Source organism: Bos javanicus, chromosome 14 (genome assembly GCF_032452875.1).
Source record: "Bos javanicus breed banteng chromosome 14, ARS-OSU_banteng_1.0, whole genome shotgun sequence".
NCBI classification, from domain to species: domain Eukaryota; kingdom Metazoa; phylum Chordata; class Mammalia; order Artiodactyla; family Bovidae; genus Bos; species Bos javanicus.
Genome location: NC_083881.1, coordinates 23,372,630 through 23,387,269, shown reverse-complemented (window position 1 = coordinate 23,387,269; position 14,640 = coordinate 23,372,630). Strand labels below are relative to the sequence as shown.

Here is a 14,640-nt window from a genome sequence, read left to right as displayed (position 1 = left end):
GAGAAAGAAGCAGGGGTAGCTAGTCTCCTTTTGTCATCACAAAAGCCATGGGACTCACCGAGACTTTTCACAGAACATGAAGTTATGGGTCAAGGATGAAGGAAAAAAAAATGCTCTCCAAGCACAGGGGGAAAAAATCACCAGGAAATACTGCAGCTGCTAAAGATATTAAAAATGTTGATAAGGAGTTTGAAAAGAGCAGCAATTAAAGCAGCTGTGTCAAACCCAACTCTAGGAGGACAGCAGCTTCCACTCATGGCTGCTTAGGGCTGTGACGTTTGCACGACAGGGCAGCTTTCCATCTACGCCAAAGGCATGAGTTTTACTCAGCACTAAGCATCAAATCGTACTTTACCAATACACTGCCCAGTACTGGCAGGTTCACAGGGGTCACAGAGATGTGGCATGACAGATGGAAATAGACACATGCTGCTGCTAAGTTGCTTCAGTCGTGTCTGACTCTGTGCCCTTGTTTTTGCACTGGTTGGTGCCATGGATGGTAGCCCACCAGGCTTCCCCATCCCTGGGATTCTCCAGGCAAGAACATCAGAGTGGGTTGCCATTTCCTTCTCCAATGCATGAAAGTGAAAAGCGAAAGTGAAAGTGAAGTCGTGTCTGACTCTCAGTGACCCCATGGACTGTAGCCTACCAGGCTCCTCCGCCCATGGGATTTTCCAGGCAAGAGTACTGGAGTGGGGTGCCATCGCCTTCTCCATACACATGCTACTATGTATAAAACAGATGAACTACAAGGACCCACAGGGAACTCTACTCAATATTTTATCATGACCTGTAAGTGAAAAGGGCTCAGAGGTTAAAGCGTCTGCCTGCAGTGCGGGAGACCTGGGTTTAATCCCTGGGTCGGGAAGATCCCCTGGAGAAGGAAATGGCAACCCACTCCAGTATTCTTGCCTGGAGAATCCCATGGATGGAAGAGCCTGGTGGGCTACAGTCCACGGGGTCGCAAAGAGTCAGACACGACTGAGCGACTTCACTAAGGGAAAAGAATCTGAAGAAAGATTCTTATATATGACTGAATCGCTTTGCTGTACACCTGAAACTACCACAGCACTATAGATCAACTGTACTTGAATAAAAAATAAATTTGTAATAATAAATAAATAAAAGGAAGCTGCAAAAAAAATTTTTTTAAATCTTTTGAAGGAAGTAAATAATTTCTTGTGGGTGCCGCTGTGCCATAGGTAAAGCAGAGAGCGCTCCAATGCAGGTGTGGCTGCCTTGCTATATCACAGGACGAAGGTGGTTTTGCTCATACGAAAAGATGAATGCAGTTGCTTTTAGAAGTCATTCAATACAGTTGGCTCCCATGAAGATGGATCAAGCAAACTGCAACGCAAAATCAGTTTCCTTTCTTTCCCAAAGTCTCTCCAGAGGCCGAGCGGGAACAGGAAATGTCTCCTTTTGTGTTACTCATGGGTCAGTTCCCTCAGTGTCCAGCAACCCGAAGAGGAAAACGGGTCCCTGAACCAGACGGCCGAGGATCACACGGACCAGAGGAAACAGCTTGAGGGACAAACTCCCCTCTCTTTTCCCCACCCCTGCTCCCCCAGATCAGGGCGTTCCCTAGTATTTGTCCACTGTGCTTCGGACCAAAGAATCCAGACCATAAACTGTGCCTGGGAGCCTCTGAGCCATTTCTCACGCTTCACGATAATGTTTACTTACTTGATTAAAAGGGATGCAATTCTTAATCTGCTGTCCTTTTTCTAGCCATGAGCAAAGCCAGCCAGCTTATTTATCCCTCGAGAAGTTAAAGCTAATTGCCAGCAGCTCTAAACTGCACAGACAGACCTTGCTTTTACATGGAGCCTTGGTCGGAATGAGACGTGCAGACACGCGTGCGAGGGGCGCATCCTTTGACCTGCTTCGTAGCATGTCACTCCCCACTGTTCCTTTGGTTTTATTTCCAGCATTCCCCTGCTAAGTGCATTCAACAAATTGACGTAATTTCAGCAGCGAAGGAAGAGCTCCCTGGCTGGCAGCCAGGTTCACAGAACCACACTTGCACAAGACCCCAGATCAAAACTGTTTTTCTCCTCTTCTTTCTTTTCCTTCCTTCTCTCTCTCCCTCTCTTTCTTTTCTTTCTTTAATACAAAACTAGGGGGAAAGCACCATTTAAAAACAAACAACTTTCAGCATCAACATTCCAGCGGTAATGTTATACCATAGTCTTGCAATATGTTACTTTTGGGAGAAACTGAGTAAAGGCTATATGGGACCTCTCTGTATTATTTCTTTTACACCTACAATAGCTTTATTGAAATATAATTTATATGCCACATTACTTTCCCATTTAAAACATACCATTCGTTGGTTTTGGTATATTCCGATTTGTGGTACCATCACCACAATCAATTATAAGGACATTTTCATGTCCCCACCTATTAACAATTACCTATTAACCTATTAACAATTAACACTGCCATCGCCCTCCCCCACCTGAACCAACCACTCATTTCCTTTGTCTCTACAGAACTGTCTTTTACAGACATTTCACATAAATAGCAGTCATATAACACATGATCCTTTGTCTCTGGTTTCTTTTCTTTATTATCATGTTTTCAAGAGTCATCCATGTAATGTGTGTCAGGACTTTCTTTTAATTACCAAATAATATTCCATTGCAAGGAAACACCACATTTTGTTTATCCGTTCATCAACTGATGGACATTTTGGTTGTTTATACTCCTTGGTTATTATGAATAACGCTCTTACTTATGAACAGTTGTGTAAAAATGTTTGTTGTGAACAGATGTTTTCATTTCTGTATTATTGCAGACAACTGTGTGTGAATCCATAGTTATCTCAAAATAAAAAGTTTAATTGAAAATACCCAAGAAACAGCTCATGTTGAGGGGGGAAATTCTGGGTAATTTCTCCCCTCTATTTCATAGTCTTGGCTCTAATTTATCATACTATCTTCATAATATGATTATTTAAAATAATAACAACTGTTCTTAAATGCTGTCAACTATATTAAATGATTACTTGCATCACCTCATCCTGTTTTTACACCATCCCTATTTTATTGTTGCTGAGCCACTTGAGAGTAAGCTGCTATTGTTCTGTTTGATTTTAAGGAGGTCTACCAGATTTCTCTATTTTTAATGTAACATTTTAATTCCCTATTATAACTGATGTATTCATTACCTTAGGGGAGATTCTTTAAAATTGTTTAAATATCCAAAAGCACTTTCCCCACATGGTTTCAGAATCACGTGCTCATCTGATTCTCATCCCTCTTAGAGGCCATCACCTCTCTAAAAGCTGCAGCTGTCTGTCCTCTGACCTGCCTCCACCCTTCCCGGTGCCCCCACCCCACCCCAAACATGGTTACTCCAACCTCCAGCTCAGTCTGGGAACTAGGGACTTTGCCCTCCCTCCTTGGCCTGTAGGCAATAATGGAACCAACCATCATTCTGTACCCCTGAGGGATGCAGGAAGGCACAGCATCGCTTAGTACTTAGATGCTATTCGTGACCCAGGGCATAATCTGGACCAAGCCACGGGAAACATTGGGAAAGCCAAATGAGAGACATTCTACAAAAGGACAAACCTGTCATGAAAGATGGAGACAGGCCAAGGGACTCTTCCAGATTCAAGGAGACTACAGACAGGTCAGTTAAAAGCAAACTCTAGATCCCAACAGCCCTGGGGACAACACTGGGACAATGGGGAGAATTAGGATGTCGACTCTACACTAGACTCTGCGGATCAATGCAGAACTTCCTGAATGTGACCACCGTGTGGCATGAGCCCATAGCCCTTCCCTGAGGAGATGCCTGCATGAGTATTCAGGGGTGAAGGTCGTCTCGTCTACACCTTACTCTCAAGTGGCTCCGTAAAAATAAAACATGTCTGTGTGCGTATATAGAAATGATACAGGAAATACAGCAAAATATTAACTGGTGAATCTAGGTGAAGAATATACAACGTATATTATACCTGCTCCTGTTCTGTGGACTTGGAAAAAAATATATTAAGGAATAAATGCAAATATCTCAGGGGAGAAAGAGGTGACAATTTTTTTTTTAAATGAGTAGATCCCAGTTAAGACAATTCCTTAAAAAGTTAAGCACAGAATGGTGTGACTCAGCAATTTCACTGCTAGGAGAATGTATATCCGTAAGAAAATGAAAACACCTGTCCACACAATAATTTCCATATGAATGTTCAAAGAAGCATTATTCATAATAGCCCAAAGATGGAAACAAGCCAAAGGTCCACCAACAGATAAGTAGATAAGCTGTGGCATACCCATACAATGGAATAGTGTTCGCTCATAGAAGAAAGAAATTCTGACAAATGTGGGTGAACCTTGAGGACATCATGCTGAGGGAGATAAGCCAGACACAAAAGGACAAATGTGTGTAGGATCCCACTGATGTGAGAGTCCTAGAGTATTACAGTCATAGAGACAGGAATTAGAGTGGTGTCCAGGGGCTGGGGAAGTGGGGGTGGGGGTAAATGTGTGCATTATGGGTACAGGGCTTCCTTCTGGACTGATGGAAATATTCTGGAACTAAATAGAAGTGGTGACTGTACAACAACATGAGTGTGAATTGTTCACTTTAAAATGACTGACCTTCAGATCAGATCAGATCAGATCAGTCGCTCAGTCGTGTCCGACTCCTTGCGACCCCATGAATTGCAGCACGCCAGGCCTCCCTGTCCATCACCAACTCTCAGAGTTCACTCAGACTCACGTCCATCGAGTCAGTGATGCCATCCAGCCATCTCATCCTCTGTTGTCCCCTTCTCCTCCTGACCCCAATCCCTCCCAGCATCAGAGTCTGTTACATGAATTTTACTTCAATAAGAAAGGAAAGGTGGACAGAGCAAGGAGGAGGAGGTGATGATTTAGGCAGCAGAGTGGGAGCAGAGACACACCTAGAGCAAGATCACGCCCCCGGTCTGTGGACCCGACCAGAAACAGGGTGCCACGTACTCACACAGACCCCAGTGAGCAAGGTGAGGCTGTGTAATCATGATTTAGCCTGATTCCATTATCATGCTCCCAGAGAATTACAGCACAGTAAGAATTAATTATGGACTTCCCAGGTGGTGCTAGTGGTAAAGAACCTGTCTGCCATTAGAGGAGATGCAAGAGGTGCAGGTTCGATCCCTGGGTTGGGAAGATCCTCTGGAAGAGGGCATGACAACCCACTCCAGTGTTCTTGCCTGGAGAATCCCATGGACAGAGGAACCTGGTGGCCTACGGTCCGTAGGGTCGCAAAGAGTCAGACTCAACTGAGCAACTGAGCACAGGCACACAACCCAACTGTACCTTTCCCTGAGATGCCTGCACTTAACCGTATGTCCAAAGAATCTGCTGATGAGAGTCAGAGAAGAGTAGACAGATAAACCAGGATAAGCACCCACTGCCCCTTCCTTGTAAACATTCATCCAACAAAAGAATGCCTAAGTCTCGAGGAAGATGAAGAGTCTAATCATGAGGACTGTGTGGGCTTGTTCTTGGCACCAGGGGGACAGAAATGAAAGCATCGATGCTTCTGAGAAAACTGACAGAAATCAGCTGGAGCCCTTATTTCTCCAGAAGGGACTCAGGCTTCAGAGCCACACACTCACCCATCCAGACTTCCCCGAACTGCCCGGCGCCCAGCCTTTTCACCAGCTTGATGGACTCTCGGGGGATCTCCCAGGCATCCTTGTCCCATGGCTTCTGTGGTTTGGGGCTAATGCACGCCTTCTCCAATCTCCGGCACAAGCCATCTGACTGCTCTAATTTCAAAGAGAAAGTAAATGTGGAAAAAGTCATCCTTTGTATTTTACCAGTATCTACAGAGAAATCTGGACTATGAGTTTTATCATTTCCAACTCGCCAAGGTCTACAAACTTAAAATGTTTATGGGGGTCTCTTCTGTGTAATCATGACTTGAAATTCTTAAATGAAAGACAGTTTAAGACACACTTGATTTGATTCATCAGTAATATTAATCTATGAAAATAAAAACAATAAAATAAATAGACAAACACAGGCTGGCAGGTTGTCACACTTAATAGACTATAATTTTAATTACTGAGTCAGTGTAAACTCTTTAGGGCACAATGGTGGGAACTTGGTCAGGTCACCAGGGGACCCCCCCACCTCCCCGCCCAGTCTCAGAACAGGGCCAGGACTCCACAAGTACTCAACACATATGCCAGATGAATAACTTGATGGGGCTAACAGAGGGGGAAGAAGGACTTACTACTCTAGAGTACTTGCTCTCTCCATACTTGGGGACATAAGCAAATTTTATGTGTTTTACCTTAGAGCAGCTTGAAGAAATAAGCAGTAACAGCTTCCCACTACAACTGACCTCAAACACAAAGGGAATGTACCTAAAGGCTATTCACGGGGTCAGCCTAGCAAGGCTGAAGAGCAGACTGGGGACGAAGGACCACTGACTGGCCACTTCTAATTGTTTTGGTGTTATTGTTATAATTTCTGTTTTCTTTTACCAAGGGTACGTATTACTTTTACACACACACATACACATGTCTGCATTCCTAGTCTGGATATTAAAAGATGTGTTGTAAAGTCATGCACTATATGAAAATAATACTCATTTCTATGTTTGTAATTTTTGAACATTAACTGTTAAACAGCACAAGCTAGGTGGGAAGGACTAAGATAATTATTCACAAAGATCAAATCTGACTTTGAATGTTTGTGTGTGCTCAGCTGCTCAGTCGTGTCCAACTCTCTGTGGCCCCATGGACTGTAGCCCACCAAGCTCCTCAGGCCATGAACTTTTCGAGGCAAGAATACTGGAGTGGGTTGCCATTTCCTCCTCCAGGGTATCTTCCCAACCCAGGGACTGAATGGGTGTCTCTTGTGTCTCCTGCATTGGCAGGTGGATTCTTTACCACTAGTGCACTGTTGAATGTATAGTTACAGGTTACTTTAGGACCAGTTATAGAACATGATCCTGCAACTTTATCCAAAAGAAATATGATTCTCCTTTCTAAAGAGGCTACCAGGAAAACTACTAGAGTTCATCAATGAATTCTATAAAGTTGTAGGATACAAAAATTTTTTATGTAAGTTTGACATCATATATTTATCATAACAGATGTATCTTTCTTTTCTTGTCTGACCTTATGTTTTCACTTACTTTGATAATGCTTAATCATGTCGCTGATACAAGGAAAAGTGATTCGTGGGGAGATGTAATAACCCCCATTGTCCAGACTTCTGATTTTGTAGTGCTTAATCACATCGCCGTGCACGGGGTCATAGTCTCTGACAGACAGAGAGTAACTTCCTGCAGAGGAAGAAGTACAAGCAAAGATTACACTTACATTTTGTAAACAAGATTGGCATTATGGGGAGGCAAGTGTTGGGAGTTTGGGATTAGCAGATGCAAACTATGACACATAGGATGGATAAACAACATGGCCCTACTGTAGAGAACAAGGAAGTATATTCAGTAACCTGTGATAAACCAGAACAGAAACGAGTACAAGAAAGATGACATACATGGATAACAGAATCACTTGGCTGTAAAGCTGAAATTAACACAACACTGTAAATCAACTATACTTCAATAAAACGAGGTCTGCCTATAATTCTTTTTTAACAGAATTCTAGAATCATTTCTAAGAATGATTTCCTAAACAGCGTTTGAGGCCTTATGTCACTTCCTACCTTTTAATGTCTCGCTTTCTCTGATAAGGAAAGCTCCAGCGCTGTTCCCTGGGGCCAGAAGCTGCCTTTCTGCATCCTTCCTGGTTATATCCTTGAAAAACCACCTGTGAAGACATATTAACATCCCATGGCTGTTGTAATCCCGGGGAGAAAAAAGATGAAGAAAAAGCAAGAAATCCAGCATGTCACACAGAACCATTCCAGACCACTCCAGGTGAGGACTCACTCTTCAGTTTCCAACGTGTTGACTTTGGCCACATAGTTGCTGGGAATGAAGCCTTCTTTCTTTGTCAAAATGGACTTGGCTTTCCACCACTCTCCGTGCCTGGAATAGAAACCCTCATCAGAATGGGTTTGTTGGGCTTCCCTGATGGTACAGTGGTTAACAACCACCCTGTAATGCAAGGGATGTGAATTCAATCCCCCGTCAGGGAACTAAGATCCTGCATACCATGGGGCAGCCAAGCAACTGCTTGAGCTGCCAAGAAAGAGGCCACACGCCACAGCTAAGACTCGACATGGCCAAATAAATACATATTAAAAAAAGAAAAAAGGGTTTGTATTCAATGACTCAAGAACTACAAGAGCAATTGTCTTAAGGTGTTTGTCTTGTGGGGTGTGGGACAGTGGGGAAGGCCCTGGGACCCCAGAATGCAGGGGGAAAGTTGATGTGTCCTGATGAAATACAAATATGTTTAGTGATGGACCCAAAGCAAAACAGCCTCATGACTGAAGTGTGGGTCTCTGTGTTCAGAGCTGCTGCATAAGAGTTGGTGAAAATGGTTTCCATCTTGCAGAAGCAGAATTCTTAACTTCCCCAGGGATATCTTTAAAATGGGCTTCCCTGGTGGCTCAAAGGGTAAAGAATCTGCCTATAATGCAGGAGACCTGGGTTTGATATCTGGGCTGGGAAGATCCCCTGAAAGAGGGCATGGCAAACCATTCCAGTATTCTTGCCTGGAGAATTCCAAGGAGAGAGGAGTCCATGGGGTCACAAAGAATTGGATACAACTGAACGACTAGCACTTTCACTTTTCACACTTACAGAAATGGGAGTCAAGGGAATAAAAGCTCATAGTTCTTAAGTTATAAATGGCTTTGTTGAAATAGCTAGTGTCCATAGGCTGATGCCATGGGGAAAAAAAGAAAACCATAAAACAGTCCCAAGCAGATGAGCCTTATCACCACCTCGCATCTCCTACAAGAGGCATGGAGCCAGGGAAGGGGCTGGGGAAGGAGGAACGGATGGGTCCCCAACGGATGAGCCTCAGCTGTGTTCCCGTCAGGTTCTCACACCCAGATGGGACCCTCATCTGGCAAGACATGAAGGACAATTACAACTGGCACTCAGCTGTGGTACACTACACACCTGTGCCATATTTATAAAATGCACACACACACATAAGCCATTTCTGATTCCCAAGCAAGACACTAAGATACAGAGAGACTTGTCACAGTCACACAGCGATCAAGTGGCAAGCCCAGAATGAGGCTCAAGTTCACATTCAGCCAGTAATGGACAAGCCCTCTCAGGTACTCAACACCTTATACTTAATAAGGGTCTCTTTCCTCCAGCCAACCAAGGGTCTCCTGTTGGCGGGCCAAGGTAATGCTATATGAAGAGCAGTAGAATTACTGAAGTTCCTTATTCTCAGCACAGTCCTAAGCCCTGTGAGTCAACCTTGAGGGGTCAAGAAAATGATGTCCAAGCATCTTCACAGAAGCGCTAAGTGCTGAGCAGGGGCTTTCCCCGAGATGACCACTGCCTTGGCACCCCGCCCTGATGACTCACACCCAGTTGGACCCATACACTTGGTGTGAATTTGAGGAAAATAACAAAGTAAAAATGGCATTAAAAGAACATGCAGGGACTTCCCTGGTGGTTCAGCGGTTAGGAATCCACCCACCAATGCAGTGGACACGGTACATATGCCTGGTACAGAAACTTAGATGCACGTGCTTCGAGGCAATGAAGCCCACACGCCACAACTAGAGAGCCCGTGTCCTGCAATTACTGAAGCCTGTTACACTCTAGAGCCCATGCTCTGCAACAAGAGAAGCCATTGCAGTGAGAAGCCTGTACACTGCAACTAGAGTCGCCCCTGCTCACGGCAACTAGAGAAAGCCAGAGAGCAGCAACAAAGACCCAGCACAGCCAAGAATAAATTTTACAAACATTTTAAAAAAAGAAATGCAAATTCCACATAGATCTAAACCTCTTAAGGCAGCACAGATGGATAAGGAAAGACAATGGTGTTTGGTTTCAAAGGAAAAACTCTTGGAAACTGCTCACAGTAAAGCCTAAGAGGAAAATCCCTCTGGCCCTGCTCCTTCTGGCAGCAATAAGGCTGGAGTTCCATGCCCACCCCCAGAGGGGTGTCTGCCTTGCTGTGCCGCTGGCGGCCAAGCCCGGGGAGGGGGATAGGCTTCGGGATTCGGTGCCATAGAAGAGGGACACTTGGCTGCACTTACTGCTCCAGGACTTTCATCTTCTCCCCTTTCTTGAAGGACAAGTCATCTGGGTGGATGCCATCGTACGGATACAATGCGATCACGATGTCCCCTTGCTCCTCTGGATCTGAAAATGAACAAGGCGAGTGAAGACCTTTAAGAATCCACAGCAGAATGTTTAAAATGGATAACCAACAAGGACTGACTGTATGGCAAGGGAACTCTGCTCAATGTCATGTGGCCAGCCTGGAGGGGAGGAGAGTTTTGGGGAGGATGGATACATGTATACATGGCTGAGTCCCTTCGTTCACCTTCCCTGTTCACAACATTGTTAATCAGCTATTCAGTTCAGTTCAGTTCAGATCAGTCGCTCAGTCATGTCCGACTCTTTGCGACTCCATGAATCGCAGCACGCCAGGCCTCCCTGTCCATCACCAACTCTCGGAGTTCACTCAGACTCACGTCCATCGAGTCAGTGATGCCATCCAGCCATCTCATCCTCTGTCGTCCCCTTCTCCTCCTGACCCCAATCCCTCCCAGCATCAGAGTCTTTTCCAATGAGTCAACTCTTCACATGAGGCGGCCAAAGTACTGGAGTTTCAACTTCAGCATCATTCCCACCAAAGAAATCCCAGGGCTGATCTCCTTTAGGATGGACTGGTTGGATCTCCTTGCAGTCCAAGGGACTCTCAAGAGTCTTCTCCAACACCACAGTTCAAAAGCATCAATTCTTTGGCGCTCAGCTTTCTTCACAGTCCAACTCTCACATCCATACATGACAACTGGAAAAACCATAGCCTTGACTAGACGGACCTTTGTTGGCAAAGTAATGTCTCTGCTTTTCAATATGCTATCTAGGTTGGTCATAATACCCCAGTACAAAATTAAAAGTTTTTTAAAAAAAGAATCCACAGCAGAAATGTTGTAACAGCTTGTCATGGGGCACAGAGTGCAGGGATGTACTGAGGAAACAGGCAGCTGGAAAGAAGACGTGTTTTCCTCCCAGATGGCTCAGGGTCCACATGGTCCGTGGTTGGCCACACACTGTACACACTGGTACATGTCTGTCATCTCAAATCATAGAGACCTATGACCTCAATGACTTCCAGCTCTAGGTTTAAAATGCGATACACCTGTGCTTATAGCAGCATTGTTTACAAAAGTTAAAAGGAGAAAACCATCCGAAGACACTGTGTATACATACCACAGAATAAAGGAAGCAAAATTCGGACACCTACTACAACATGGATGAACCTTAAAGACATTATGCTAAATGACATAAGTCAGCCACAAAGGACAAATACCATTTGATTCCACTTAGGCGAGATCCCCAGAGCCGTCACACTCATAGAGACAGAAAGTAGAATGGTGGGTACCAGGGGCTGGGAGGATGGGGGATGGGAGTTTGTGTTTGATGGGCACAGAGTTTCTGTTTGAGATGATGGAAAGTTCATCATCCCAGATGGAGAGATGGACGGATGGAGGTGATGGTTGCACAAAAATGAGAAGGTAGTTAATGTTACTGACCTGAACACTTCCATGGCTAAAATGATAAATTCTATGTTATGTCTATTTTTCCACAATAAAAAAAAAAATTCGGAGACACATAGTTTTTCAAGGCAGAAGCCTAGTGTGTCTCCCTTTGCCTGATAAAACAATAAAAGTATCCTTTTCTACCTCACCCCACCGCCTGCCCCCCCAAAATCAACAAAAACACCCAGGACAACTATTTTACAGAAACTCGAACAGTAAAGAAAAGAAACTACCATGGCGTTATGAAAACATACCTTTAGTTTGAAACCTCTGTCCTGGTAAAAGCTGAGAGTCTGCAACCTAAAAGAGAATATTCATTAGAAAAATATTTTCTATGTTTAGCGTTTTATGCTTACATTCACACTGTATATTATGTCATTTTCGAACAGAAGCAAATAGGATTTAGATTTGTTAATTTATTAAGCCAGAAAGAAAAGGAGTGCAGAGGAACAGTCCTGCAGAGCTGTGTTCCGATCCCTGCCCCCTGCCCCAACCATGGAAGGGCTTTTCCTTCTTCAGCAGCCACTGGCCTGGGGGTGACAGGACATGTCTGAGCCGCTGCTGATTCAATTGGCTCCCTCCCCCTGATTCAGGTACCAGAGCCCAAATATCCTTAGAAGTGGTGGTTTGCCCAGCTCCATGGTAATGCTTCCCCATTATCCAGCCTTGCTAGTTGGCAAGGAGTTGACCTGCAGGCAGGTGATGGGGCTTTGGGATCGGCTTTCTTATTCCCTGGGCTTCTTCTTTCTGCCCAGCAGCAGGTGATGAGCTGGGCTTTCAGCAGCCATGGATACCAGTGACCAGAGACAGCAGAGCCAAAGACGGAGAGGGGTCACCTGGGTCCTTGGTGACCTTGTGGAAGTGCCACCCAGGCCAGGACTGCTGATCTTCACTTTTCCCAGACTTGTTTTAAAAGCTGCTGTAAGGGCTTGGTCACTGGCAGCTGAGAACAAGTCCTAACAGATCCAGGCTTCCTGTGGCTGACCCCGATTCCGCTATGGGGACAGATGGCATCCCTGTTTTTTTAGCTTGGAGCTGAATGATCAGGAAGGGCCTGGCGGTACAAAAGGCCACCCCAATCACCTTGGAAATCCAATTCCTTTTTCCTTCATTGACATGGGGAGGATGTGTGAGACTTCCTGGGCTTCATTGTGTTTCTCTTTGATTAACGTGATTGAATGGAATATGAATCAAAACAGCTTGTACTGAAATTTAAATTTCTGATGGAAGTCAGCCCATCCAATCTCCAGGGGCGGGGAGCAGGGGATTACGTTTTTTCTGGTTGAGAAACTCTTGGCTCCGGATGATCTTTCAATACTTATTTCAAGGAGTTCTATACCGATTTTTAAACTCATTCAGATTTGCATAATTAGAATGTATGATCAATTTTAAAGCAGTTAGAGGAAACAATTAGAAGATGAGAGACTGATTAAATCATTTTGAAAGCAGCAAGCTGATTTTCAAATATCAAAGAGTCCTTAATTGACAAATGATTGAACACATTCTTCAGAAGGCCAAAACACATGTATAGAAAGCATCTGTCACCACTGTTCTTCTCTAAAATGTCTTTTCCTTAGAGAGTTATTGAATTCGATTCAGTTCAACCTTGCTGTCACACATACAGCCTGTACTCAATCCAGGGGTGTGTTTTGGGCACATCTGGCTGGAACTGAATGTTATCCATGGAATAAGGTCCAACTGCCCAGTTCACAAACTAGGGCACCTGTGACCACAGAAGGTGGAGTGTACTGCGCTCCGGGGGTGCATGAGGGAACTGAGAGATTTCAAACCTGCTTCCTACTTCTGCTTTCTAACTTATCTTTTAACCTCCTTTACTCTTACCAAGAGGAAAAATGGTGCGTAAGTTTGTACTGGTCTCCTTTGCTTTTCTGAATGAAGGACATCTTCTTTAATTACGTTAAAAAAAAAATGGGGGATTTTAAACCATGTAAAATCTACAGCACATGACACTGGAAAAAGTCAGGTCCTTTTTATGACGCCTTTGAAGTCTATAACGAGAAAATTATCTGTGACTCCAAGTCCTTGTATCATTTCATTTTCTGTGAGTCATATTTCCATAGCATAGCTCCACATCTATACCTATTTATGTGATGTGTTTTTGAATATTATATTTATAGGTATTTATAACTAAATTATAAAAGTTATTAATAATCTTGTACATTTTGAGTTTCTGTTGTAAAATTACAATATTTAAAAAATTTTTTCTTTAGTTTTGGCTGTGCTGGGTCTTCACTGCTGTGCGTGGGCTTTCTCTAGTTACGGGGTTACTCTCTAGTTGCAGTGTACAGGCTTCTCAGTGCAGTGGCTTCTCTTGAGCACAGGTTCTAGGGCCCACAGGCTTAACTGCCCTGTGGTATGGGGGTCCTTCTGCACAGGGGATCAAATCCATGTCCCCTGCATTGGCAGGACTCTTAATCAGTGACCACCAGGGAAGTCCACAATGTTTTTCTTGAATTTCTTTTTTGGTTGTGCACCACAGCCTATAGGATCTTAGTTTCCCAGCCAGGGATCAAACCCTTGCCCCCTGCATTGGAAGCATAAAGTCTTAAAAACTGGACTGCCGGGGACGTTCCTAAAATTAACGTTAATTTATCTGTCTAGAAATATCATATAGGGAATTAACAGCATAATGTATTCACTCTTCATCTCTACTTTTTTGCAAGAATATCAGTTTTCTGGTGCAAGCACCGATTTACCAATCTCAACAATGACATGTGGCCTTGACATACACCATACCTGCAGGATAAGGGGGAACGTAGGGGAGGGGGCTGGTACAGGGCATGACAACAATAATATACTTCTAGAATGCCAAGGTATTTAAAAACATGTCAGATTAGAGAAACAATGAAAACTCTTAATGAAGGCATTTGGACTAATGTGGAATAAGCTGCTTTCAGCTTAAATGCTGAAACACTGGTTTCCATAAAAACCAGGCAATGGGGGATGTACATATATACAG

General features: G+C 44.1%; 1 protein-coding gene across 4 annotated transcripts in view; it reads right to left on the bottom strand.

The window, feature by feature from the left end:
- Positions 1 to 14,640, bottom strand: part of LYN (LYN proto-oncogene, Src family tyrosine kinase) — a 109,326-nt gene that overhangs the window by 33,240 nt on the left and 61,446 nt on the right. For all 4 annotated transcript variants that reach the window (XM_061438777.1, XM_061438779.1, XM_061438778.1 and 1 more), the window contains exons 3-8: positions 11,915 to 11,960; positions 10,149 to 10,254; positions 7,903 to 8,001; positions 7,677 to 7,780; positions 7,144 to 7,293; positions 5,612 to 5,764 (exon numbers count right to left, since the gene is read on the bottom strand). In XM_061438777.1, coding sequence (XP_061294761.1) covers positions 5,612 to 5,764; positions 7,144 to 7,293; positions 7,677 to 7,780; positions 7,903 to 8,001; positions 10,149 to 10,254; positions 11,915 to 11,960 — 658 coding nt within the window. The remainder of the gene's footprint in view (positions 1 to 5,611; positions 5,765 to 7,143; positions 7,294 to 7,676; positions 7,781 to 7,902; positions 8,002 to 10,148; positions 10,255 to 11,914; positions 11,961 to 14,640) is intronic.